The sequence below is a fragment of the Panthera uncia genome, chromosome D1 (assembly GCF_023721935.1).
Source record: "Panthera uncia isolate 11264 chromosome D1, Puncia_PCG_1.0, whole genome shotgun sequence".
Classification (NCBI taxonomy): domain Eukaryota; kingdom Metazoa; phylum Chordata; class Mammalia; order Carnivora; family Felidae; genus Panthera; species Panthera uncia.
This window is the reverse complement of record NC_064808.1, coordinates 104314134-104341764: the sequence shown is the minus strand read 5'-3', so window position 1 is coordinate 104341764 and position 27631 is coordinate 104314134. Positions and strand designations below refer to the sequence as shown.

At 44.4% G+C, this 27631-nt stretch overlaps 1 protein-coding gene and 1 long non-coding RNA gene across 3 annotated transcripts in view; one reads left to right on the top strand and one right to left on the bottom strand.

Annotated features, from left to right (window-relative positions):
- Nucleotides 1–17778, bottom strand: part of EXPH5 (exophilin 5) — a 76867-nt gene extending 59089 nt beyond the window's left edge. For both annotated transcript variants that reach the window (XM_049613928.1, XM_049613935.1), the window contains exon 1: nucleotides 17532–17778. In XM_049613928.1, the coding sequence (XP_049469885.1) occupies nucleotides 17532–17650 (119 nt within the window). In that variant the 5' untranslated portion in view covers nucleotides 17651–17778. The remainder of the gene's footprint in view (nucleotides 1–17531) is intronic.
- On the top strand, nucleotides 1635–7499 carry LOC125910276 (uncharacterized). Its single transcript, XR_007453930.1, has 3 exons — nucleotides 1635–1952; nucleotides 2551–2777; nucleotides 7171–7499. It is a non-coding gene; the product is annotated as an uncharacterized LOC125910276 (long non-coding RNA).
- Nucleotides 17779–27631: the final 9853 nt, after the last annotated feature.

The following is a 27631-nucleotide window of genomic DNA, read 5'->3' as shown; positions in this document are numbered from 1 at the left end:
GGTCACTTTACCCACAGGGCCACAGAACATGCAGCACAAGTGCCTTGGGCACCGTCAGAGTCCTGTGTTCAAGTCCCACATCCACCAATGGACCTAACTATGTCCTGAGACTCTTTGAGAAAAGAGAGAAATCAGGCTAATAATTTCTGGGGAAAATAAGGATAATCGTATTCATTCTTTCTACCTTATTTAGGGGGCTCAAGTGCACCCAGTAGGCTTTATACTAGTGCATATAGTTAAGATGTCACCAGTCAAGTATTCCTGAATAATCACAGCATCAGCACAGAGAGGTACACAATTCCTTCCTCTTGCCTCCGGCCAATCTGTACTGACCCCAGGCTGCTTTTCCCTTTCAGAAACTCCTTGGGCTTCCCCATTGCCTTCTTTATCTGTTCCCTCCTACTTCCTGACCTTGAACATGACCACTCAACAGTCAGTGTGCAGGACCTGTGGCTACAGCAAGACAGCAAGTTCCCAAGAACAGGATCTAAGCTGCTTGTGGATATGACAGCGTTTGTGTTTGTGCATAACCCACACTTAGTGGGCAGTGAAACAAAACAAAGCAACAAAAAGCAAAAAGCACTTCTTCCCGTTGCCAGACTAAACAGCTCCAGGGACAGAAGGTTCCCTTTTGATCCTACCAAGCAGTTTTATTTTATTTTTTGATTAAAAAAATTTTTTTTAATGTTTATTAATTTTTGAGAGACAGAGAGACACAGCATGAGCAGGGGAGGGGCAGAAAGAGAGGGAGACACAGATTCCGAAGCTGGCTCCAGGCTCTGAGCTGTCAGCACAGAGTCCGATGCAGGGCTCGAACCCACGAACCATGAGATTATGACCTGAGCTGAAGTCGGACGCTCAATGGACTGAGCCACCCAGGCGCCCCCCTACCAAGTAATTTTAAAGTGGGAAAGCACTAGAAACAAGGTTCCTTACATCTGACGCAGGCACAGCCCTCTCCATTGTCCTTTGCTAGGACTCCTGGCTCTCCCCTCCCAAACCACAGGGTTTCCGGAAAATCAACACTCCCTGAAGTTGTGCAAAGGAGTGTAGGAAAGATGTGCCAGGAGGAGTCAGTGCCCGATGCCCAGGCAGCTAGGCTGGGATTGCTTCCTGCACAAGGGAGTCATCTAGGGAGCTTTAAAAAGATACCCACGCCCAGCCTGATCACAGACCGATTAAGCCAGAATGTCAGGGTGGGGGTCTGGCATTGGTTAATTTTGAGAGCTTCTCAGGTGGTTGTCATTTCAGCCAGGTTTGAGAACCCATGTCTTAGCAGAGCCTGTGGGCCAGGACCTGTCCTCATAGAGACCAAGAAGACAACAAGTATCTTAGTGCACAGGTGGGCACACAGAAAGCAAGTGCAAGCCCCTTCTTAGCACCTGCCACACCAACACTGTATCACTTTTAGCTGAACTAGATGGTCTATGGCCCCTGCTCAGGAACTGCAGTTACTACACTTGCCCCCAGAGGGTGCTGCAGACCGACCCTAAGGCAGACCATCTACGGGCTGGCCAGACAGGTGTCATGTGACCTGGCATGATGGTCATGCCCATGAGAGAATGTGAAAAGCAGCAGCCAAACAATCAAGGGCATCCTAAGAGGGCAGTGTGGGCTGTGACGTGCAAGCAGAGTGTGTGGCTGGTCCCTGGAGCCGTGTTGGTTCCCCACGTCCTTCAAACTCCAGTTTCAGTCCACGTGTAACCTTTCTGCAAAGCCCTCTCTACGTTAGGTGCCCTCAGTGAGACTCCTCCTTTCTACCCAAAGACCCTGACTCACAGGAGCAAGATGGAAACTGAGCAGGACACAGGAAGTAGAAGCACGGAGAAGCAGCAGCCCGGAGAAGCCAGAGCAGAAGGCGGCAACTCCCAAAATGTGCCGAAGTGAGGGGAATGGTGAAACAACACAGAATGACCATGGACAGTTGTACAGGATAACAGGAAGGAAAACGCGTAAGAATTATCTGGCAGGAAGCAAAGCTTTAGCAATTTAAGCCTGGGCAGTGAGAAACTGCAGACTCTACAGGACGAAGGAAGAGGACAACAGGAACAGGAGAGAAAAGACAACAAGGAACTGTCCTTCCCCTGCTCTGCTCAGTGCTGCTGGCCGATGAGCTCTGCAAGCTGAATCTCTAGGCTGTCACCACCCGTCAGCTGCTTCCAGCCAGACACTGGCAGGAGACTGGAGGGCGAGAAGAAGGAAGAAGTCAGGGTTTTCTCCTCCTCCGCTTCATGCAAAACTTCTGGCAGTGATTGCCTTCCCCATGCCTCCAAATCCCCAGACAGGCCTGCACGGTTGGCTGCAGTTTCTCTCGGGGCGGGGGTGGGGATCATAGCCTAGGCTTGGATAACACCACCTGCTCCCTTTTCCTCCCCAACCAGGGGTGTGCCAGAGCTGGCTTGTACTGGCTCACAAGGGCAGATTGTTAAATACTCAGGAATTTTGCAAGCTGGTTGTTAAACTAATGCTAGCTGGAAATTGGCCAATGCTACAAATCAAGGCTGCTTTTTTTTTTTTTTTTTTTTTTTTTTTTTTTTTTTTTTTCTCCAGGGGGAGCTAGTTACCAGCACACTGCTGCCTCCAGGCTTCCTATAGCTGCCAGTCTCAGTTTTGCCTCAATGTTCCCTGATTGGTATCTCTTTTTACCACCCTGTAACCAATTCACTGCACTACATTCTATTTTACATGAGGACTACTTTCTGTTTTCCTGGTGGGACCGTGATTGATGTGCCAACGATGATATCCTCAAGAGCTGTGTGCCAGCTCCCTTGTGAGAGGTAAACATTAAATTCACAACATGTGAGGTTTTAATTTTGTTTGCTTGTTTGTCTAGTAATCTTGTTAATCACTTATCCTTGTGATTAATTTTTTTAACGTTTATTTGTTTTGAGAGAGAGAGAGAGAGAGAGAGAGAGAGAGAGTGTGCGTGAGCCCAAGAGCAGGGGAGGGGCGGAGAGAGAGGGAGACTAAGGATCCCAAGCAGGTCCCGGCTGTGAGTGCAAAGCCCCTGACGTGGGACTCAATCTCACAAACCACGCTATAAGATCATGACCTGAGCCGATGTCAAGAGTTGGACGCTTAACCAAATGAGCCGCCCAGGTACCCCTCCTTGTGATTAATTTCTAAAGCAGATTAATTCTGTTATATATTAAAAACTTACATCATCTTACCAGGGTACTGGTTTGACTGTCAAAAGAACCAAAAAGACAACCAGGTCACTTGAAGCAGATCTCAGGATGAATGGTCTACCCTCAGTTGGGTTTGCTACCTGGCATAGAAAATGGGAAGAGGAAGAAAACTGAAACATGACCCATTATCTATGTGTATTAATAGATGTACAAATCACACTTCTCTGTACAAGAGCCTCTTCCCTACAATTTCCTTCTTAGTTTCACGATAGCTGATGGTATAGGATTTGCCTTATCAACACTTTGTTGCTATTATGTTTTCCCCAGTTCTTTCTCTAAAAGGAACAACCGCAGGCCTTAGAAGTAGATGGAAATAAATTTGCTAGCCATTTGGGAAAAAAAATCAATTTGCAGAATTATCCTACTCTAAAGATAAAATATATATCAGATCATTAAAAAGTGAGCTTTAAAATTTTTTTTAATGTTTATTTATTTTTGAGAGGGGGAGGGCAGAGAGAAAGGGAGACATAGAATCTGAAGTGGGCTGCAGGCTCCAAACTGTCAGCACAGAGCCCATCGTGGGGCTCAAACTCACGAACCCGTGAGATCATGACCTGAGTCGAAATCGGATGTTAACTGACTGAGCCACCCAGGCACATCAAAAAAGTTAGTTTTTTAAAAAGATTTTTAAAAGGTAGAGGTGAATGAATGTTGACCTAATCTCTAGATGGTAGAACTTTCTAATCTTAAAAAGAACATTTTTTAAAACCTGGTACATTTTGTTCTATAAAGATGGAAAAAAAATTCCTTATGATTCAGATAAATAGAAGTGCAAACTGAAAACTAGGAAATGTATTTGTAATAAACAGGACAAAAGTCAATTTCCTTAAGTATACAGAAATATATAAATCAATAAAAAAAACATACATACAATGAGATACTACGTCAGACAGAATCTAATCTCTCCAGTTACTCTCCTTTCTGGTTTTGGTGTGGGCAGCAAAGTATTCAGTTTCAGGGGAGGGATCATGATTGGTCTAAGCCAAACATCTGAATCCCACTTCCTGATTTCTCAATTCCCTTGTAGCAAGGGTGGCCTTGCGATACGGTTCTGGTCAATGAGACATCAGGAGGAATCTACTGGGACGGCATACGGGAAAGCTTTTACTTCCATGATAAATGGCAGGTATAATTGGCTCCACCATCTTCCCTTCTTCATGCCTGGGACAGAAATGTGATGTTCAGAGCAGTTGTAGCCATCTTGTGTCGCAAGACACCATCCTGACATCCTACACCACTAACCCAGCCAGTGGGTGCCTACTTCTAGATATCCTGTTATGTCAGAAAAATTTGTCCCAAATTTGTTAAAGCCATGGTTAGATCCGTTACGTATGACAAAGAGCATTTTGAACACAAATCCCGAAATAAAAATAGGCAAAGATATGAATAGACAACTCACAAATCATGAAGTGTACACATATGAAAAAAGTTCAAGTTCATTATAACCAGTGCTAGAAATTAAATTAAAATTTTCTTTCTTTTTTTTTTTCCTACAAAATTAGCAAGGATTTTTAAAAATAATAATACCATCCAGGTCTGGGAGGGTAAGATAAAATAGTAGGCTTCCCATACTGCCGGTAAAGGTGAAATTTGGTAGAACATTTTTAGGAAAGTAATTTGGTAACAGGTCACAAGAATTTAGAAAATGTGCTATAAACTAATGATTCTACTTTGTGGAATTTGCCCTACAGAAACAATTTAAATGGAATTAACAATGTTATCACAAAGGTTTGTCACAGTGTTATCTAATAAAGCAACACGAAGCAAAAAATAAGAAAAAATCGGGGCGTGTGGCTCAGTCGGTTAAGCGTCCGACTTCAGCTCAGGTCATGATCTCACAGTTCTTGAGTTCGACCCCCACATCGGGCTCTGTGCTGACAGCTCAGAGCCTGGAGCCTGCTTTGGATTCTGTGTCTCGTTCTCTCTCTACCCCTCCCCCATTCTCTGTCTCTCAAAAATAAATAAATGTTAAAAAGTTTTTATTTTAAAAATAATAAAAAATCAAAGTGGCTAAAATATTAAAAGATTAAATTATAAAATATATATAAAACAGTATGCAGCCACAAAAAATAATGTTGACTATGAATCTTTAATTTGAAGGGGTGATTTTTATGTTAGATGTTACATAAATAAACAAAAACATACACAATATGATCACAACTGTATAAAGTCAATGTGGGAGAAAACAGTTCTATGGTTCCTAAAAAGTTAAATACAGAGTTACGAAATATCACAGTAATTCCACTCCTGGGTCTATACTCAAAAGAATTGCAAACAGAGACTCACATCCTTGTAGGTGAGCTCATAGCAACACTATTCACAATAGCCAAAAAGCGGAAACAACCCAAATGTTAATCAACAGAATGGATAAACAAATTGTGGTATGTACATACAATGGAATATCATTCGGTTATAAAAAAGCACAAAGTGTAGATAAATCCTACAAGGTGAGTCAACCTTGAAAATATTAAGCTAACTAAAGCAGATGCAAAAAGTTACATATTGGATGGTTCCATTTATATGAAACATCCCAAATAGGTAAATACATAGAGACAGAAAGCAGATGGGTGATTACCAGTAACTGGGGGGTGGGGGGTGGGGGGGTGGGGGAGTAGGAGGAGGGGCTGAAATTAAGAAGAACTAATGGGTTTCATTTGGGGTGAAGAAAACATTTCCAGCCTTGTGCCCACTTATCCCAACACCATCTGTTGAAAAGACTATCCTTCATTGAATTGCCTTTGCACCTTGGTAAAAAATATATGTGTGTGTGTGTGTGTGTGTGTGTGTGTGTGTGTATCCATTGGTTGTATTTTGGAGTCTACTTCTGGACTCTATACTGTTCTATTAATCTAAAGGTCTTTCCCTTCACAAATACTATGCTATGTTGATTACAGTAGCTTTACGGTAAAGCCTTAAAATCTAAGTACTGTGATTCTTTCAATTTTATTCTTCATTTTCAAAATTGTTTTCTCTATTCAATTCCCTTGCTTTTCTAATGGTTCATTCCTACTATATGGAAACTCAATAGATTTTGTTTATTGATCTTATATCCTATCACTTTGCTACATTTACTTCTTTTTTTTTTTTTTTTAATTTTTTTTTTAACGTTTATTTATTTTTGAGACAGAGAGAGACAGAGCATGAACGGGGGAGGGGCAGAGAGAGAGGGAGACACAGAATCGGAAGCAGGCTCCAGGCTCTGAGCCATCAGCCCAGAGCCCGACGCGGGGCTCGAACTCACGGACCGTGAGATCGTGACCTGAGCTGAAGTCGGAGGCTTAACCAACTGAGCCACCCAGGCGCCCCATGCTACATTTACTTCTTAATTCCAGGGCTTTTTTTTTTTTTGGCAGATGTTTTTGGGGGATTTTCTTTTTTCTTTTTTAACATTTTTAAAAATGTTTTTATTTATTTTTGAGAGAGAGAGAGACAGAATGTGAGCTGGGGAGAGGCAGAGAGAGAGTGAGACAGAATCTGAAGCAGGCTCCAGGCTCTGAGCTGTCAGCATAGAGCCTGATGCGGGGCTGGCTCAAACTCACGAGCTGTTGAGATCATGACCTAAGCCACAGTCAGACGCTTGTACATCCTTGTACAAAGATTGTACATCCTTGCTTTGTTTCTGATCTTTGGGAAAAAGCATTTCGTCTTTTACCATTAGATATGATGTTGGCTATAAATTTTCTTGCAGATGCCTTTCATCAGGTTCTATGTCTTTCTTGCCAAGAGTTTTTATCATGAATGCATGTTCAATTCTGTCAAATGCTTTTCTGCATCAATTAATGTGATCATACGGTGGTTTACAGTAATCTATTTTAAAGTACTGAACCAGCCTTACTGTTACAGGTTAAATTGTGTCCTCTAAGAAAGACATAGGAGAGTCCTAACCCCCAGTTCCTCAGACTATGACCTTATTTGGAGATAGGGACTTTACAGAGCTATTCAAATTAAAATGAACTCATTAAGGTGTGCTCTAATCCAATAGGACCGGATGTCCTTATCAAAAGGGGAAAATGTGGACAGAGACAGAGCATACATGCCCTGTGAAGACTGGTGTTACACTGCCATGGGCCAAGGAACTACCACAAACTAGGAGGCGGCCCGTAACACATCCTTCCCAGTGCCTTCAGAGGGAGCACGGCCCCTCCCAAAACCTGGACAACACATCTTCTTAACAAATCTGGAGAACAGAGCTGTGGTTGACGGGTTACTCTTCTGTCTGCCCCCAGCCCCCTTCCCCCTTCCACTGCTGTGAAATCCACTGTTTTAAAGTTGAAACCAAAGCAACCTTGATAGAAATATAAAACACCACAACCTTTCCTTGGGAAGTGGGGAGTTTGGTCACGGCAGCCCCCAATTTCCTCTTTCATCTAGAAAGCCTAATGCACATGGAATGAGGAAGCTGGCTCCTGTGGTATGCCAAGCTGAGACTTTAAGTATGGCCTTTAAACAGGGCCATTGACAATGCCAATAAGGAAACATTCCTGAGGAAAGCGAGGTGAGCCTACAGCTCTCAAATATGGGGCCTATGCAGAACTAACTGCAGAAAAACAGACCCAAATTGCTTCAGCAGGGCTCGAAGCCAGCTGGTTCAGTCTTAAGACTCATGTGTGCCAACAGGAATAAAAATGTTTTCGGACTAGGCTTAACCTGACCCTTTTTTTGTCCTTGGCTTCCCCAAATCTTTCTTTCCCTTACTTCGCATTCCTTCACAGACATAAGTCAAGGTCCAATTAATTAAAGCATCTACTAGGTGTGTGATACTCTCCATCCCTAAGACAATCCTTGACCATGTCAAGATTGACTGTACAGAACCTAACGTACCCACGGATATATTAACATTACAATATGTATAAAACATAATCAAGAAAAGGGCAGGGGCGCCTGGGTGGCGCAGTCGGTTAAGCGTCCGACTTCAGCCAGGTCACGATCTCACAGTCCGTGAGTTCGAGCCCCGCGTCAGGCTCTGGGCTGATGGCTCGGAGCCTGGAGCCTGTTTCCGATTCTGTGTCTCCCTCTCTCTCTGACCCTCCCCCGTTCATGCTCTGCCTCTCTCTGTCCCAAAAATAAATAAAAAAACGTTGAAAAAAAAAAAAAAAAAAAAAGAAAAGGGCAGAAAAACATCCAGGTTTTTTTTTAAGACAAATTATTTTGAAAGATATGAAGTTTAAAAAGATAGTCAAATATTTTGTATTTATTATCAAAAGAAATAGCCATCGGGGTATCTGTCTGGCTGGGTAGGTAGAGCAAGTGACTCTTGACCTCAGGGTTGTAAGTTCGAGCCCCATATTGGTATAGAGATTACATAAAAAATATAAAATCTTAAAGAAAAAAGAAATAGCCATCATTTTTAATAACCCATAATAATTATTAGAAATAAAATAATAGGAAAATGGTTAGAGTCCCTTTAAATATCATGCCCAAGAGATAGCCATCTTAACAGTTTGGAGCATATCCTTACAAAATGCATACATGCTTTTTCTTTTTTTTTCTTCAATGTTTAATTTTGAGAGAGACAGAGACAGAGAGACAGAGTATAAGCAGGGGAGGGGAAGAGAGAAAGGGAGACACAGAATCTGAAGCAGGTTTCAGACTCTGAGCTGTCAGCACAGAGCCTGACAGAGGGTGCGAACCCATGAACTGAGAGATCGTGACCTGAGCCGAAGTCAGATGCAAAACGGACTGAGCCACCTAGGCACCCCACATACATCCTTTTTAAAACATAAATGGTTACCTGCAATTTTTTCTATATATGGCAAATAACCACCAGTTGTACCCTAACATCCATTAGGCCCTTTTTTTTTTTTAATGTTTACTCTTTGAGAGAGAGAAACAGAGAGCATGAGCCGGGGAGGGGCAGGGAGAGGGAGACACAGAATCTGAAGCAGGCTCCGGGCTCTGAGCCGTCAGCACAGAGCCCAACGTGGGGCTTGAACCCACGAACCGCGGGATCATGACCTGAGCCGAAAACAAGAGTTGGACGCTCAACCGACCGAGCCACCCAGGCGCCCTTTTTAGGCCCTTTTCTTTAATGATATTAGTTGGGCACATGGCAAGCTAGAGTTGTATGTTCTCTAATTTCATAGTCAGTGTAAATAAGAGGGCTTTTTAAAAATTATTTTATTTTCTAAAGTTATTTCTACAGCAAATGTGGGGCTTGAATTCACGACTCTGAGATCCAACGTCACACGCTCTTCTGACTGCGCCAGCCAGGCGCCCTGGAAGTGAGAGTTTTCAAGTGAAAACATCTGTCCTCTTACAAGCTGGATGGGCGGTGTAGGGCTAATCACTCCAACCTTTTGCACGCCATGGTGGGAGGCAGTGCTGTGTAGTAATTAAGTGCACACGGACTTCACGAATCCAATACTCCCTGCACTATTATCTCAGCCACGTTACTTCTCTTCCCTACCATTCCCCTGCAGAATGGAGATTAGCAAAAAGAGCCCTTAACTCATCAGAGGGGAGTGAGAATTAAAATGAGAAAGTGTACATAAAGAGTTCAGCACAGAGCAAGGGCTAAATAAATATGGGCTATTACTACTGTCATTATCATTAGGTTTTGACAACGATAAAAATACTTGCTCTGGGGGCACCTGGCTGGCTCAAGTCGGCTGAGCATCGGGCTTGGGTTCAGGTCATAATCTCACGGTTCGTGGGTTCAAGCCCCCCATCGGGCTCTGTGCTGACAGCTCAGAGCCTGGAGCCTGCTTCGGATTCTATGCTCCCTCTCTCTCTGTGCCCCTCCCCCACTCTCCCTCTCTCAAAAAAAATAAATAAATAAACATTAAAAAAAATACCTGCTCTATCAGATTATGATAAGGCTAAACAGATATGAAAGACTTTAAAAGCTAAAAGAGTTATAATGTCACAAAGGCTAAAAAATGACACTGTCCCCAAACCTTGCAGTATGAAACTACGCTATTAGAGTAATCCCACATGTACTGCACAGGGAGACCCATCCATGGCAGTAACTAGACAGGAGAATGTGTTTGACAGAAAGATGGCCCCTAGGATTAAAGGAATTAATTAAATTGGATGTTACTGGAAACTGCAGACAGCTTGGAGATCCATGTTAATCCACATCTTATTAAACGATCAGAACAAGCAAGCCTACCTGGTCCTCCTGTGACTTCCAGGTGGTCTTCATGGTCCCTTCCCGAGGTCACACGGGGCTGCTCCAGGGCAAGCTGCGTTAGTGCGAACACTTCGCCTTACAGCATTGACCATCAACCAAAAACTTTCATAGATGGAAGCCATTTGGTGCAGAATCTGTGTTTTATTCTCTGCTGTATTCTCAGGGCCAACACAATGTCTGGCACATAGTAGATGTCCCATAAATAGGAGTCCAGTGTTTCCTGAAAATTGATCTCTTAGCCAGAGGCTGACTTCACCAGCTGGGACAGCAGAGGACAGGCAGAAAGCCTAGGACAGGAGACTGTGTGTCTTAGCTTTTAAACTCTGCAAGGTGCTACAGTGTCCACAGCTATGGACCCTCCACCATTTTGATAAACATTCCCCTTCTGGAGCCGTGGCTCAAGTACAATAGTATACATCAATCAGAAACAACTAAGTTCAGGGGGCGCCTGGGTGGCTCAGTTGGTTAAGCATCCAACTTCAGCTCAGGTCATGATCTCACAGTTGGTGAGTTTGAGCCCCGCATCGGGCTCTGTGCTGACAGCTCAGAGTCTGGGGTCTGCTTCAGATTCTGTCTCCCTCTGTCTCTGCTCCTCCCTCATTCAAGCTCTGTTTCTCTCTCTCAAAAATAAACATTAAAAAAACAAACAAAACAAACTAAGTTCTGGAAAACCCTCCTGGGCCACAGCTTTGCCATTAAGCAAAGATAGTCTAAATTTAGACTTGCCATTTTACAACCTGATTGCACCAGGTGCTGTGATGTCTTATACTTTGTAAGTTTTCTGCAAGAGGAAAAATAAACATTTTTGATTTGTTGGTATCTGTTCTGTGAGCTGAGTAGTTGGTATAATCTCTTGGCACATTCTGTTTCGGTTACATTTATGAGACAGGGATAGGTGGCGTTGGGGGCTGGACATGGGGGGTGACAAGAAGGTAGTTGTGTTTTTCAAAGATTTGTAAAAAAGTAAGATGTGGGCACCTGGGTGGCTCAGTCGGTTAAGCATCTGACTCTCGGTTCCAGCTCAGGTCATGATCTCATGGTTTCAAGAGTTCAAGCCCCATGTCGGGCTCTGGGCTGACAGTGCAGAGCCTGCTTGGGATTCTCTCTCTCTCCTCCTCTCTCTACCCTTCCCCCTCTCACACTGTCTCTGTCTCTCTGAAAATAAGTAAATAAAACTTAAAAAATAATGTTTAAAAAAGATGCTTTTTAGATTTTATGTATTAAATATGTATACATATATGAATACATATATATTACATGTATTTGTGTATATACATGTACACATGCACACACACAATTGCCTCCACAGTATGAGATAAGTATGGGGAAAATTTCCACCTGCCAATAAACTGTGACTCTAACTCTCAGCCATTTTTCCTCACTGTGGCTAGAACCACAGACTGTGCAAGGCCTGAGAAGTCCTACCTGGGACTGTCAGACTGGAACCGAAGTGGTAATTTCCACCTCTTTACCTGGCTCTCAAAGTATTTCTGTAGTACAGATTCCAGACTCACAGGGCAGAGCCGGTTAAATGTAACACAGACTATCGTGCGATTCGGGGTTCAGAGGTGGGAGGAATCCTGTCTGGAGCGTGGAGGGGATCTGGGGAAGGGGAAGAAGGTAAAACACACTGAGCTGAAGTGGGGAGAGAAGCTAGGGATTTCAGAAGCCCCTGACTCTGGCCCATGCAGGCCATGAGTTTCCCATCAAGGAAGTATTCGCTGGAAGCCTACTGCATGCTGGCACCTTGCCTGTCCTCGGGGTCTCTGACCTCTAAGCCACGGAATCCAGTACCCTTCCCCTCCTCTGCCTTCCTGGAGCCTCAGGAGACGGCAGGTGCCCAGCATTGCTGCCCAGCAATGCACATCACACATCCTTTCCCCATCCTAGCAGTGCTGAGCTCGAGGGCAGACAAGAGACACTCATGGCTGCCAGGCAAGCCCAGTCCTTCCAGCAAATGTTTACTGTCTGTCCACCATGTGCCGGGAGCCACGTCAGGCCCCAGAGATTCACCAAAAGGAGAAGGGTAGATTTGTGCCTATTTTTTTCTAGTTGCCGTCCCCAGAAGAAACTGAAATAACAACACAGTCAGTATTTTGTGTCTGCTTTTTCACAGACCAATGACTCGTAAGCATTGCCCCTCACCTGTATTCGTGCTGAGCTTGAGGGGTCTGCACCACCTTGACAACAAGATAGTAAAGGTAAAATTAAAATATCGAACCGGGCAAGATACAATTATCTTCATAACTGTCGATTACAATGACTGAACTTTTATTGGATATTTAGATTAGAAATGCCCCACTATGTTGGTATTATTTTCCCACTATTCTGCTATTTTTTAATACTGTAATTATTATCTGAGAGTAAATGTCTTGTTTTTCCTCAGGGAAAAATACAGTACAGTGGAAAGAATTTATTTGGGTTCAAATTCTAGCTGTCACTGGGGATCTGTGTGACCTTGGGCAAGTTCCTTAACCCTGAGACATTTCAGTTTCCTTCTGTACAAAGCCATCAACACAACTTACCCCCAAGGGATGGTGGTGAGGATTATTCAATGCTGATGGGTAAAATAATTTTTAAGTTAGATCTGGATTTAAATTCTGGCTCTGTTGCTTAACTTGGACAAGATACTCAACCTTTGTTAAGCTGTTTCCTTCTGTGTGAAACGGAAATTCAAGTGTGTGCATAACGAGGTTATTGGGACAATTAAACACATGTAACACGTTTAGTACAGTGCCTAGTATACAGTAAGGGATTGATAAATGTGAGTTGTTATCAAAATCACAGTAATTACTATTATAAAAGGCAGCACTTAATAAATGTTGGTGTGGCCATCTTCTCTATCCCAGACTCCTACTAATGAGAAATATCCAAGAATTGGACTGGGTCAAGGTTAAGGCATAACTTTATAGGTAGCGCCATATTGTTTATCAAAAGGATTGTATTCCACTTACAATTGTTATTATTATTATATGCCACTAACAAGATGCTGAATCTATCCATTTCATGCCAACCCTCACCAACAGTTTTTTCCTGTTATTTTTAAAAGTGGTATTTTGATATTACTCCCATTTGCATTTCTTTATCACTGTGAGGGTGAACATTTTCCCATAATGTTTTGTTTACTGTTGGGATATCTTCGAGCATGAACAACTTATTTTTATCTTTTGCCTGTTTATCAGTTTGAATCTTAGTGTTTTTCTTCAGTATTTGAATCAACTCTTTATCAGGAACATAAATAATATTTAATGCAAATACTTTCCCACTAAGCTGGGGCCAGAGAGATCTGATACCGATGAGGGAAGAGCAGGGGAAGTTCTGTGTGTTCAGGACCATGTCTATGGGTGGGGCTATTGGGTCTCACACAATGAATTCAACTACTCTCTGGCCTTTAACATCCACCTCTGGGCATCTCTGGCCCCGCATGACACTGTGGTTCTATATTTCTGACTATAAGATACTTCTTAGTTGCTTTGTAGACACCTCAAGCCTATTATAGATATAAATGAACTCCTCAATTGTGCCCAACCAGCAAACTTGACAAACTTCTCCATTTGGTCCCTTATTGTTCTCGCCAAGATGCCTTTTTTTTTTTTAATGCTTATTTATTTTTTAGACAGAGAGAGTGAGAGAGTATGCACGTGCACACAAGTGGGAGAGGGGCAGAGAGAGGGAGACAGAGGATCTGAAGCAGGCTCCTTGCTCTCAGCACAGAGCCCGATGCGGGGTTCGAACTCACAAACCGTGAGATCATGACCTGAGCCAAAATCGGACACGCAACCGACTGAGCCACCCAGGCGCCCCTGTTCTAGCCAAGATATCTTAAGACTCTTTCTCAATTCAGATACTCTTCTTCCCCACCCATATTCCAAAGTTTGCATTAAGCCACTTCGCTTTTATGCAAGTCCGACATTAGTACCTGTTTTCACCAACCAAATGAAATCCGAAGAAGATTTTCACTTTTATGGAAAAAAGTAAAAAGCAAAAATAACATTTAGCACATGTTTCGCAGGGAGGCTTTGTGGAGGCCGCGCACCCCAAGTGGCGAGAGTGGCCCTGCCAAGCTCCTTCCCTGGGGAGCTACACTCGGCACACAAGCTGTGAGGTTTGGAACCGTGTGTGCGAGCGTCTGTGCTTTACCTTGACTTATTCTGGGCATCATTCATCAAGATGTGTCCTAAGGTTTCAGAAACACCTGAAAGAGGTTATTTTGGGGGCTAGGAAAGCTCAAAATTTCTTCCGTATCAATTAATGGTAATTGCCTCTTTGTTTTATGCCACGTTGGCTTATGAAGCTTTCACAGGAAATGCTTTCTTTTGGGATAGTGGGGAAAACCTGTAGAGCAAAAAGCCCTCCCAGAGTCTCTCAGACAGGCCTGTTGTACTGTCTCCTACATAATACTCTTGCATGATAAGTCACGTGTCCTGACTTTTGATTTGGAAAATATGATCCAAAATGAGCAACGGCAGCCAAGTTGACATGTTATCTCAGGTCTTCTCTGCATGTCAGCATCTGCTACTAAAGCCACGCACGTGAGCTGGTGAGCAGCGCAAGGCCATCAGACTGCTACCCAGTGATGGGGATGTGATAGTGGGGTTCAGGAATTAACCAGCGGGAAAGAACGTACTAGAAATAATTGCCTTGAGCATTTGGCCCAAGTGACCAATGTCCCTAAGTTATTTTTATTTTTATTTATTTTTTGTGAGAGAGAGAGAGAGAGAGAGCGAGACAGGGAAAGCACACAAGTGGAGGAGAGTGGCAGAGGGGGAGAGAGAGAGAGAAGGAGAATCCCAAGCAGGCTCCATGCTCAGCACGGAGTCCAACTCAGGGCTCCATCCCACAACCCTGGGATCATGACCTGAGCTGAAATCAAGAGTCGAAGCGGTCCCTGGCTGGCTCAGTCGGTTAAGCGTCTGACTCTTGGTGTCTGCTCAGGTCATGATCTCACAGTTGGTGAGTTCAAGCCCCACATCAGGCTCTGTGCTGACAGCATGGAGCCTGCTTGGGATCCTCTCTTTCCCTCTCTCTCTGCCCCTCCCCTGCTTGTACTCTCTCTCAAAATAAATAAACTTAAAAAAAAAAGTCAGACGCTCAACCGATTGAGCCACCCTGGTGCCCCCCTAAATCATTATTTAAAAAATTAATTTTTAATGTATATTCATTTTTGAGAGACAGAGAGACCAAGCAGGGGAGGGGCAGAGAGAGAAGGAGACACAGAATCTGAAGCAGGTTCCAGGCTCTGAGCTGTCAGCACAGAGCCCGACGCAGGGCTCAAACCCATGAACTGGGAGATCATGACCAGCCGAAATTGGATGCTTAACCGACTGAGCCACCCAGGCGTACCCCCTAAGTTATTTTTATATTTTAATGATGACATTTTAAAAATTATTGAGGTGATTATTTTTAATAGTTGAATAGTTACAGTACTGATTTTGTCTTAGCATTATGCCTTTTTCTGTTGATGCCCCAGTTAGGATATGAGTTTCATGCAGTCGGAAAAGGTGTTTCCGCCTTCCTTCTAAGGCCCAGCCCAATGGCCTTGCCACCTACGAATACTTCTAACTCCCCCCAAAGGCGACTGCTATGGACACCATGAGCTACTATTGAGGAAACACAAGGCAAACGTCAGGTCAAATATAAAAAGCCAAAATCCTCTTGAATGAAAATTAAAATACATAATATTACTACTATTTCTAAAACTACACTTCACGAGAAGCCATGAAGCATCCTCAGTGGATACTTCCTTCCCTCCTCTTGTTCCCTAATTCTCCCCTCAGTTTCCCCAACTATATATACTGGATCACTTAAGCCCCATCCTCTCCAGAGACAGGAAACACTTCCAAGGACACACCGACAGCCCCCCAGTTCCTTAGTCCTTTTGGGAAATGTGTTGAAAACAAACTACATACAATTCTAAAGTCCTCCTTCCCCAGGCTGGGTGTGCCTGTGGATGGTGCACGTGCATATGTATGGGTGCACGCACGTGGATGTGTATGGGTGTGGACACGCAATGAGGAAATGATGGAGCCTATTTTTCTGAAGGCAGAGTATGACGATGTGAAATGCACATCCTCCAACTTCAAGAGATGTATCTACTGAAGAGGTGTGAAGACAGGGCTTTGGGTTCAGTGTATTCTAACTGCTTCTACAAAGACCAACTAGGGTTTTCCTAGGTGAAGCGCATCTTTGCAGGTTTTTCCCTGGGGGGGCGAGGGATGGGCACTGGAATCTTTGAAAGGAGGGGGAAACCTAGAACCCACATCACCAAGAAGCTGCTCACAAACGAAGCGGTTTGCCAAATTCCAATCAATGACACACTTTTTGGTCTGAGAGTGATGGCCCGAATTCCCTTCCAGGGTCAACCGGAGAAGGCCTTGGATGGGTCTATTCTAGAATCGGTGAGAAAGTCCTCGTATTCGTTCCAGGGCCTATCCGGCACTTTGCCAGCAGAAAAACGGGTCCATTTACATCCCAGGCAATGATCTCTCGATTTTATTCTCTGGTATCTAATCCCTCACCTGTAACACTGCATAGTAAGGTTAAGGGTGAAACGGCGCAGCACTACCGGCAAGGAGACCCACGCGTTGTGGCCACTCCGCGCGTCCCAATCCGACGCCAGCTCACTCCACACAATTTGGCAAGTTGCTGGAGTTCCGGCCCTTGGGGTGGGACCACTTCGCCGCCGGGGAGATGCCATCTCTCCCAGGCGCCGCCGACTGTCGGCGAGGGCCGGAGAGAGGCGTCTCTGGGGCAGAGGGAGAAGGACACCGGCGAGGGCGCACCGCCTGCAGGACCGGTGTCAGTAAGCACGTGGGTGCGCGCCCGCCAGGACCTCGCGCCGCGCAGCGCCCCCGCCCCTTTTCGCCCGCCCAGCCGGCCTCCGCCCCCGGCGACCGCTCCGGGGACGTCCGAGCCCACCCCGCCCGGGCCCCCGCGGCCGCCCGCCGCCCACGTGTGCCGGCCGGGGCGGCTCGGCGGGACCCACTCGGAAAGAGAAACGCTCCGAAGGCCGTGCCCGCCCCGGAGACTCGCAGGCCAGCCCGCCCGGGACGCCCACGGCCCTCGCGGGAGAAACCGAGCGCCGCTTTCCCCCGCGGGGCGGCGCGCTCCCCCGGAGGCCCCGACAGGTGCGCCGCCCCAGCCGCGCGCCCCCTCCGCGCGCGCCCGCGCCCCCGCAAGGCCCCGGGAAAAGAGAGGAGTTGGCCGTGTACCTGATCCTGTCCTTGTCTGCCCTCTGCAGCTCCTCATTTCTTTCCAGCACCTGAAGGATCTTCCTGGCTTCTTCGTCATTTAAGAAACTGAAATCAAACCCCTGAGGAACCTTCGTCATTTTCTCTCCTGTGTGTGAACTGCACTTCAGCTCCTTGGCGCCTTCTGTTACGAGGACATTTTTCAAGGTACAGAAGACCAGCTTCAGGAACCTGATCCCACAACCAATAAGAAGGCCGCCCCTTTGAAAATCTAAAACCACAAAGTGAGGGAACAGCCCACACCCACGGGGCTCAGGTAGACAACACCTTAATGACATGTTTCGCTCCACCTATCTAACCGGGAAGCGAAAGGCCCGGCCCCGCCGACAGAGGGAACCAATCCCATTCCAAGGGGGCGGGGCCTCTCTCGTCTCCTCCCCCCACCCGCAGCCTCGGCCTATCAGACTTAATCAAACTAACAATTCTACACAAGGCCGCACCTAGAGGAGGCCCGAGCTGAAGGGTTGGCGCCAATGTACTGTTTTCGCTGCTGCTCTTTGCTCTCAGAACTCGAGCTGGACTAGTTGAAGGGCTGAGAAAGTTAATCCTCCTTTTCAAAGAAGAGCCCATAGGAAGTAGAATTGCAGTAGGAGCTTTGGAACTGGCACAAGAGTTACCCTATTTGAAAGAAGGGCTGAACTCAATGCACTGGGGGCTGTGGCCTGACCAGGCCCAAGGGATAAATGTAGTTCCTGGAAATGAGTTCTTGGCCAAGCCTCCCTTCTCACAGACACCCCCAAGCCACCCTCCTACAAAAGTCATTGTCAGGCTTTAAGGAAAACAAGACAAAACAAAACAAAATAAAACAAAAAACTTTTACAACCGCAGAATGGTTTATGGTGATTTAGGAGAAGACAGCCCCGGGGCAAGGGTGATGAAAATCACCTGTCTGTAGTTTTCTGTAAGATTTGATCATCTTTTCTTTTTTTTTTTTAATGTTTTTATTTATTTTTGAGACAGAGAAAGAGCATGAACAGGGGAGGGTCAGAGACAGAGGGAGACACAGAATCTGAAGCAGGCTCCAGGCTCTGAGCTGTCAGCACAGAGTCCGACGCGGGGCTCGAACTCACGGATCATGAGATCATGACCTGAGCCGAAGTCGGACCCTCAACCGACTGAGCCACCCAGGCGCCCCAATTTGATCATCTTCTTAATAATCTCAGAGAGGTGATTCAAGTGCCACTTTCAAACACCTAATCCTCGGACTAAAGGGAAATGTAATCCTCTGAAACCACAGAAATAGCTTTCCTAGAAAGTATTCTGAGATATGGAAGTTTCCAAATGTATTCATGTATATATACGTTTTAAAAATTACTGGAGCCTGGGCGCAGGGTTGTAAGAAAGCCTGGCTCCAGGGGTCCCAAACAGACCAGATTTGGCCACTGGCCACTGACAGATTCCAAAGGCAGAGGAACCCACAGTGGTGAAATGAGGGATTTATTCCATGAGACCAACACCAGGGAGACTGCAGACAGACTGCCAGCGTCACAAAGACTGTTTCCAAAGTACTGGTACTTCCAAAGTACCAGATTCAGATAAGAAAAATGTGGGACAAAGATCATGGGTACATGCAGGTGGGCAGTAAAGGTCAGGTTGGTGATTGTCATGGGGTCAGCCACCTGTGGTCCAGCTAGCTCAGGGCAGACCTTAGTGCTTGGGAGGGTAGTTTAGGTCCCATGGGGGGATGCTTTGCCCTCAGGATCTTTTGCCTGAGTTAGGAGATAAACTGGGAAGAATTAATCAGGTCTTAATCAGTTAAAAAGTGCAGACCAAGGACGAAATGGATGGAGGTGATTGAAGTCCTCTTTCATAATCAAGCCTTTGGCAGAAAACATGTTTCTTTCATCTTTCTGCCCAAAAGTAACTTTATCAGATCAATGTGACTGTCCCATAGCCTTCGTTTAATCGCATCTTGCATAGTGGTGAGGATTACTGACATTTAAAGTCTACTTCCACACGTATCCTCTCCTTTCGTGGCCAGTAAACCCAATAACGATCTTGTATCTGTAACAAAAACGTAATGTCAAAATGACTTTACATTTTGGCCCCTGGGTCCTGTACTGACTTTGATCATTGTTAATTAAGACATGTCCAGGCAGGTAGCTGTTCAAATAGTAACTTTACGTGGGTGGCTGTTTGTTATTTCTATGAAGCAGCAGGAACCAATTGAGTTCATCAATTGGTACAACACATAGAACTCCTTTTAAAATAGTGTGTGGTTGGGGCGCCTGGGTGGCTCAGTCGGTTAGGCGTCCTACTTCAGCTCAGGTCACGATGTCGCGGTCTGTGAGTTCGAGCCCCGCGTCGGGCTCTGGGCTGATGGCTCGGAGCCTGGAGCCTGCTTCCGATTCTGTGTCTCCCTCTCTCTCTGCCCCTCCCCTGTTCATGCTCTGTCTCTCTCTGTCTCAAAAATAAATAAAACGTTAAAAAAATAATAATAAAATAGTGTGTGGTGTGTATGTGTGTGTGTGTTAGTAAATTCTACACCAATGTGGGGCTCAAACCCACAGCCCTGAGATCAAGAGTCATGCACTCCACCACCTGAGCCAGCCAGGCACCCCTCTAACATAGTCTCTGTGTTAATGATGGTAGATTAGGAGTGTGGTTTATGTACGATGTCCATTTTTTCTACTCATTAATGTGTTCATTTATTCCACATACATATGGGACTTCTTCATGTGGGCACCGGCAGGCTTTTATCCTTCTCCTGGTGTATCAGTGAATTGATTTCAACTAACATGTAATGTCGCTTCCTGTGTGAAGGCCATTGTGCACTGAAGAAGATCCTGTTATCTTTATGAAGTTTATAACACAGTAGGGGAGAGAACACAAACAGAAAAACAACTGCATAACAAAGAGGAACATAATACATGTATCAAGAAAGTTCCATTAGGGCACAGAAAGAGGTCAGTTCCAGCTGAGTGATCAGGGGGAGGACGTGGTGTTTGGGTTGTAACGTGAAGGGTCAGATTTCCGCAGAAAGAAATGGAGGGTGGTGGGAGGAGATGTGTGTCTACTCTAGACCAGGGATACAGTGCACCAAATAGCAGAATTACACTCCAGGAACCCGCTCATAATCCCTCATCTCCTCTAACGGCCAAAGTGAGCAAAATCTTGGGAGCTGGAGAATTCAGGGATTGGTAAATGATCTGTTTTGGCTACCGTAGGCATTCTAAAGAAGGGTGATATTGGAGGCACAATAATGAATAAGAGGTTGAAAAACCCTGGGCTGGTGCATAGGACACTTAAAGAGTAAATAAGGCAGTGACTTGACTATGAATGCCATGCTAAGGAATCTGGACTCCATTGCATGGGCAATGATGAGTCAAGATAGGTTTTGAAGAACATTGGGGAGATGACTCTGGTAGCAGCAGATAAGAGGATGGTGGGAAGGACCCCAAGTTGCTGGAACACTGATGCAGAAGAAGGGAAGGTAACCTGAATGAAAGCCAGCGGAGGTGGGGATAGAAGAGGGCCGCAATCCAAAGGCATCGGCTGGACTTCGACCCTCGTTAGATATGAGGGTTAACAAAGGAGTCACAAAGATGATGCAAAGTTTCGAGAGAAGCGTCTGGAAGGAGAGTGGTCTCTTCGATGATAGGAGAAGCATAAGGTTTATAAAAATATCAGTTCAGTTTTAAACATAAAGAGTTTGAAGTAATCTGCAGTTTGTCCACATGGAGCTATTCAGCAAAAGTGAGAAACTTGAAACATGGATGGAGAAGTAGATTTGGAAGTCATCTGCTCAGAGGTGATGGCCAAAATCCTGTGGCCCAATAAGAAAGCCAGGGCAGGGGCGCCTGGGTGGCTCAGGCGGTTCAGCATCCGATTTTGGCTCAGGTCATGATCTCATGGCTCATGGGTTTGATCCCAGAGACAGGCTCTGTGCTGACGGCTCAGAGCCTGGAACCTGCTTCGGATTCTGTGTCTCCTCTCTCTGCCCCTACCCTACTCATGCTCATGCTCTGTCTCTGTCTCTCTCAAAACATAAAAAAAATTTAAAGTAAAAATAATTTTCAAAGGGTTATTTTCATGGGCTCATTCTGTCAGCTCCAAGCAGCCATTTTTGACCATAGTATTTATCTGGTAACCCAGGAGCCTTCCAACTGGAGAGATAGTCATCAGTTTGGTTTTGAAAGCAACAGCTGGATAGATAGCAATCATCATTAGAAACCTCCCTTAGTCTCCTGTTTTCTCCAGTCTGCCAGCCAAATCCCCAGCAGAGAGAGGGCTGGTTTAGAATGTTTTTCTTCCCTGACAGCTGACCCAGCCAAGAGAACTGCTGATCACATATTTGCTTGAATGTCTGAATTTCTGTCACCGAAATTCACCTATGACCCCAGTAGGCTATTGAAAATCATCTCTGTAGGGGCACTTAGGCGGCTTAGTCGGTTAAGCATTTGACTTCGGCTCAGGTCATGATCTCGCAGTTCATGAGTTTGAGCCCCATGTGGGGCTCTGTGCTGATGGGAGCCTGTTTCAGATTCTCCCAAACTCTCTCTCTCTCTCTCTCTCTCTCTCAAAAATGAATAAATGTTAAAAAAAAATTTTTATAAGAGAAAATCACCTCTGTAGATTGGGGATAGTTTTCCCACCGTAATATATTTTCTTTCAACAGCACGCTATGGGGTGAGTTTGGGGGGTAGCTTTCAGTGAAACAAGCAAACACAAGCCAGCTTGAATGTAAGATGTTGGTAACAGGTCTTTCTTAGTAAACAAGAGATGGAGAACTGGGAAGGCAGCTGCCAAGTTGTTCATTTCTGTTTCTACTATTCCAATTGTTCAGTGAAGAGCTTTGCAAATCCACATAGAAAAACTCTTTTTTTTTTTTTTTTAATTACCCCTGAAGCATCAGTCCTGAATGCACAATTATGGAATCAAGATTCCAAGGAGAACAGCAACTTCGACTCTCTGAATGTTAGGGCTTTTTTTTGTTTGTTTTCATTTTTCTACAAAAGCAAGGATAGCAATAGAACCAACTTGATAAGATTACTATAGAAATTCACCGAAAAAAATTCACGGAGATGACACACATCAAACAGTTATCAAGGCCAGCGTGCAGTAAATGGCAGCTATTAAAAATATTCATTGCACACAGAGAGACCTACAATTTTAAAAGGAACATTTTCTCTGACTACAGAAGTGTGACCTATTTATTAGGATTTGGCGAAGACTGGAAAATAAAAGGCAAGAGTCGAACAGGTGGAAATAAAAGTCTCAGCCGCGTTACTGGTGAGTTAACAGCAAAATGTGACTTGATTCTGCGGTGAAATGGGTACCACTCCTTCCAAGACTCCACCTTGGGGCAGAGCACCAGAGGGAGACGTGGATGTGGGGAGTGCGTATAATTAGTGACAAGAAGCTGGTAGGAGAAGGCCACCAAGTGCTTCGAGGTTTCTGATGGATTAGTTCCATCCAGTCAAAAAGGGTGGATCAAGGGATTTCTTACCTTTATCACCCTCCCCTCAGAGGACTTACTCTTCCATCTACCCTGAGGAGTAAGTAAGGATCCAGGAGAGAGGCTGGCTGGGAAATTACACCAGTCATGGAAGTCCCCTCATAGAAGAATGGTTGTTCATTACACTAAAATGTAAGAATATGGAAAAGAGGAAATTATCTATAATCCAACTACTAGTTTTATTTTTACTTATTTAAAACAAATTTTTAAGTATTTATTTTTGAGAGATGAACAGAGCACGAGCGGGGGAGAGGCAGAGAGAGAGGGAGACACAGAATCTGAAGCAGGCTCCAGGCTCTGAGCTGTCAGCAAAGAGCCCAACGCAGGGCTCGAACTCATGAACCGTGAGATCATGACCTGAGGCGAAGCCAGACACTTAACTGACTGAGCCACCCAGGCACCTGACTACTAGTTTTATTTTTAATATTTTTATTTATATCTTTACATCCTTCCTTTTCCATATATATCTAGCATATGGCATTGTACTAAATAGTCTTCTATAATGTCCTTTTTTGTGGCTGCATAGAGCTCCCTATGATAAGGAGGTGCCATGACCCTCTGAGTAATAGAAATATTATGCAAAATTCGTAAAGATTTCTGGAGTGTTTAAACAAGTCACTAAGCCCTGATGTGACAGATAGCATCAGTACGGTTCTGAAACTTAGAATATCGTATAAGGTTGGGCTCCTGGGTGGATCAGTCAGTTGAGTGTACAACTTTGGCTCAGGTCATGACCTCAAAGTTCCTGAGTTCAAGCCACACATCAGGCTCTCTGCTGTCAGTGTGGAGTCTGCTTTGGATCCTCTCTCCTCCTCTCTTTCTGCACCCCCCTCCACTCACCCTCTCTCTCTCAAAAATAAACTTAAAAAGAATAGCATGTCAGGCAAGGGGATAAGAGCCTTGTGTTTTCTCATGTCAGAAGTCACTATATGTGAGGGGCAGATCTCAAAATCTGCCTGACAAAACCCCCAAAATCTGACTAAATCTAGGAACGAAGAAATACACACTTACTATTCATCCTAGTCCTAGACATTCAATTCTTTATTTAAACATTTTTTTAATGTTTATTTATTGTGAGAGAGAGAGAAAAAGAGCACAAGCCAGGGAGGGGTAGAGCGGGAGGGAGACACAGAATCAGAAGCAGGCTTCAGGCTCTGAGCTATCAACACAGATCCCGATGCGGGACTTGAACCCATGAACCGCAAGATCATGAACTGAGCCGAAGTCGGATGTTTAACTGAGTCAGCCCCCCAGGCACCCCTAGACATTCGATTCTGCCTCACCTCCACATCCTCCATTGTAAGGGTCTTTAACGTTTCCATTCCACCTGAAGGATGAAGGAGGGAAGAAGGGGGCTCTGAGATTTATACGAACATCCTACATATGACTCCAAAACTTAAGAGGTAAAACATTTCCCAAGGCATTCTCCCAGTCCACTGTTATCCTGACAGCAGCACCTGAGAAAGCTAAGTCAAAAAATAAACACACAAACCCAAACACACACAGTACGTCTTCCCTTGTGACTATAGATGTAGGAAGAAACCCCAAGAAAAATGCCAGTATGTCAAAGATAGAAATGCATGAAAAATGACTAAGTAGAGATTATTTCAGAAAGGCGAGATATATGTTAATATTAACGTATTTTACTTTATGAGGAGTTCAAAAGAAGAAAACCACACCATCAAAAGCTCTTTGATAAAATTCAAAGAGCTCTCTCTCTCTTGGATCGAACTAAATTAAATTAAGTTCAATTTTAAGCCCTAATTTTTTACGATTAGAAGCATATTTCCTTGGTGTGGAAAGGAATGTCTGAGGGGTCCCGGGGTGGCTCAGTTGGTTAAGGAATATCTGTGCCAGACCATACCAATATCATAATTAACAGTAAATTGATTCAGTGGAAACAAATCCAATATGCCTGCCATTTCCTGTAGTATATAACATTGTTCCGGTAGTTCTAGTCGGTACGGTAAAGAAAGAAAAAGTATTGAGTGTAACACTTGGAAAAGAAAAAAATTGACCATAGATGGTGATTGTTTCCTTACAAGAATCCCAAGGAAATCCATCTCAAAACTACTAGAACCAAAAAGAGAATATGTATAAGTGGCCAGGGTACTGACTCATCCCATAGATAATTTATTTATGGAACACCCAGTGTGTTTGGAAATGTTTCAGATGCCACATATACAGTGTTAACATGAAGCGTTCCTTCACGAACATTACATTCTAATGGGCAGAGGGAAAAAAAAATAATAAACACAGCCACATAAATTTAGGGTGTGATCCATGAACCAAAATAACAGAGTGGTGGATGGGAAGGTTGGAGGGGGGTCTGGCTCCGGCCAAGGCTCCTGTGAGATGCCATATGAGCTGGAACCTGAATGCTTGGAAGCCAGACGTGAAGAACTGGGAAAATAAATATACCTAAGTCCTCAGAGGGGCTTGAATTTGCACAAAACGTGGGCAAAAAGTAGATTTATCTAGCTACTTACAAAATGTTTTGAACCTACCTCGTCTTCATACAAGAAATAATCTCTTGGGTTCCCTGCCCCAGGCAATGTGGTGAAGGGCACGTAGTATTTACTCAGCCTGCTGTGTGTCCAGCCCTGTGCCAGGTGCTGGAACCAGACAGAGGTACAAAGACAAACATGATATAGGTCCTCATGGAGTTTGCATTCCTGAGGAAAAAGATGGTACATACGTAAATAAATAAAAGACTTATTTTTATAAGTATGAGAGATGAGTACGAGAAGTGTGAGAAATGTTATGAAGAAAATTAACAGTGATGTGAGGGAGAGCAACTTTGAGGGGGAGGGGACTACCTTACATGGGCTGGTCAAGACACTGACACGTAATCGGAAATCTGAAGGGTGTGATGAATCCAGCCTCGCTAAGAGCTAGATGAGGGGCGCCTGGGTGGCTCAGTCGGTTGAGCGTCTGACTCTTGCTTTCAGCTCAGGTCATGATCTCACAGTTCATGGGCTTGAGCCCCACATCGGGCTCTGAAGCATCAGTGCAGAGCCTGCTTGGGATTCTCTCTCTCTCCCTTTCTCTCTGCCCCTCTCCTGCTCATGTTCTCTGTCTCTCTTTCTCTCTCTCTCTCAAAATAAATTAATAAACTTAAAAAAAAAAGAGCTAGATGAAGGGCTTTTCAAGCAGAGACAAATGCAAAGATGCTGATACAGAACAGAGATTGACACTCTGGTCTAATGTCTCTGGACATCATGGTAATTAGGAGTGTAGGGCGAGGGGGGAAAAGAGAGACATAAAGTTGGAGAGAGAGGCATGGTCTTGATAACGTAAGCCAGTCAGGCCAAAGCAAGGGACTTTAGATGCTATTCTAAGAGCATGGGCTGGGAGTCAGGAGTCTTTGGTTCAAGCTCTGTTTACATAATTTACTAGATGTGTGACCTTGGGTGGTTATGTCACTTCCTTATCTGTGAAGTGAGAGTAATAATTGTACCCATCTCATAAGGCTGTGGAATTAAAAGTGATAATGTATATAAAGTCCTTAGCACGTAGTAAGCTCTAATGAAATAATGTGGGAGACAGAGACAGGGAGAGGCAGAGACAGACACAGACACAGAGAGTGTCCTCCCCAGCCATGTGGCTGGTTGGATTCTAGTTTCCTCCTCACACCTGGCCAGCTTCCAGGATAAGAAGGATTTCCATATACTATCTCTTCTTGCCCTGCTTCCGAGATGGAGGAAATCTTCCTTATGGGCAGAACTCATTTCAAATCATTTGAGCCATAAGGACCGAAATTGTTTTCAAACTGGTAATACAGCATGATGACACCAAAGTAGTAAAAGAGAAAAAAGATATTTTGTAATCCTATCATCCTAATTCAAGGGGTATTTTTTCTTGTTTGAATGCCATCCTAAAGTTCTTGCCCATTTGTGTCTGTGTGTATAGATAGTCTAGTTAAAATCACAGCCGTGTATACATACATAAACACATGCATATTTAGAACTCAATTGTCATCACCGTGCACATTTTGATAAAGGCTTTTAGTATTGTCACTGAAAGACCTCTGTAGAAGATGATTTCACAATCTAGTGGGATAAAAAAATGTTGAAGACTCTTTGAGAACTTTAGAGTGTTTTATAGAAAAAAAGATTACTGACGTTTCTTGTAATACCTCAGTAAGCAGTTGTAGCGGTTTATAGCATTCATTCTTTGGAAATTCTTACCTACAGCACTTCTGCCTACCTCCACCGTGTCTGCTTTTCCTTTCAGAAGACGGCGCCCTTTCAGTTTCTGAGCACACATCAAGGGACATCTGGAAAACAAATCTTTTTCATTTGTTGTTGGGGAAACTTCTCCCCAGTTAGCAGCAGGAGAAGTGGGAGCGCTCGCAATGATGATGGGATGGAGGCCTTGATAATAGACTGCCAACCCAGGGTGAGGGAAAGTGGGACAGAAAGAGTCAGGGAAAATTCTAATACAGAAGCCTGATCTCAGCGTCTTCCGAGCTTCAAAGAAATGTCCATCAGAATGAAATGACTGAGATTGAAAACTGCATCGTCCTGTCCCCGTCTACAGGTGCACAACAGCCTCTTTGTAACCTCTAATTAAGTGGACCATTATGGTTAATTAATATACC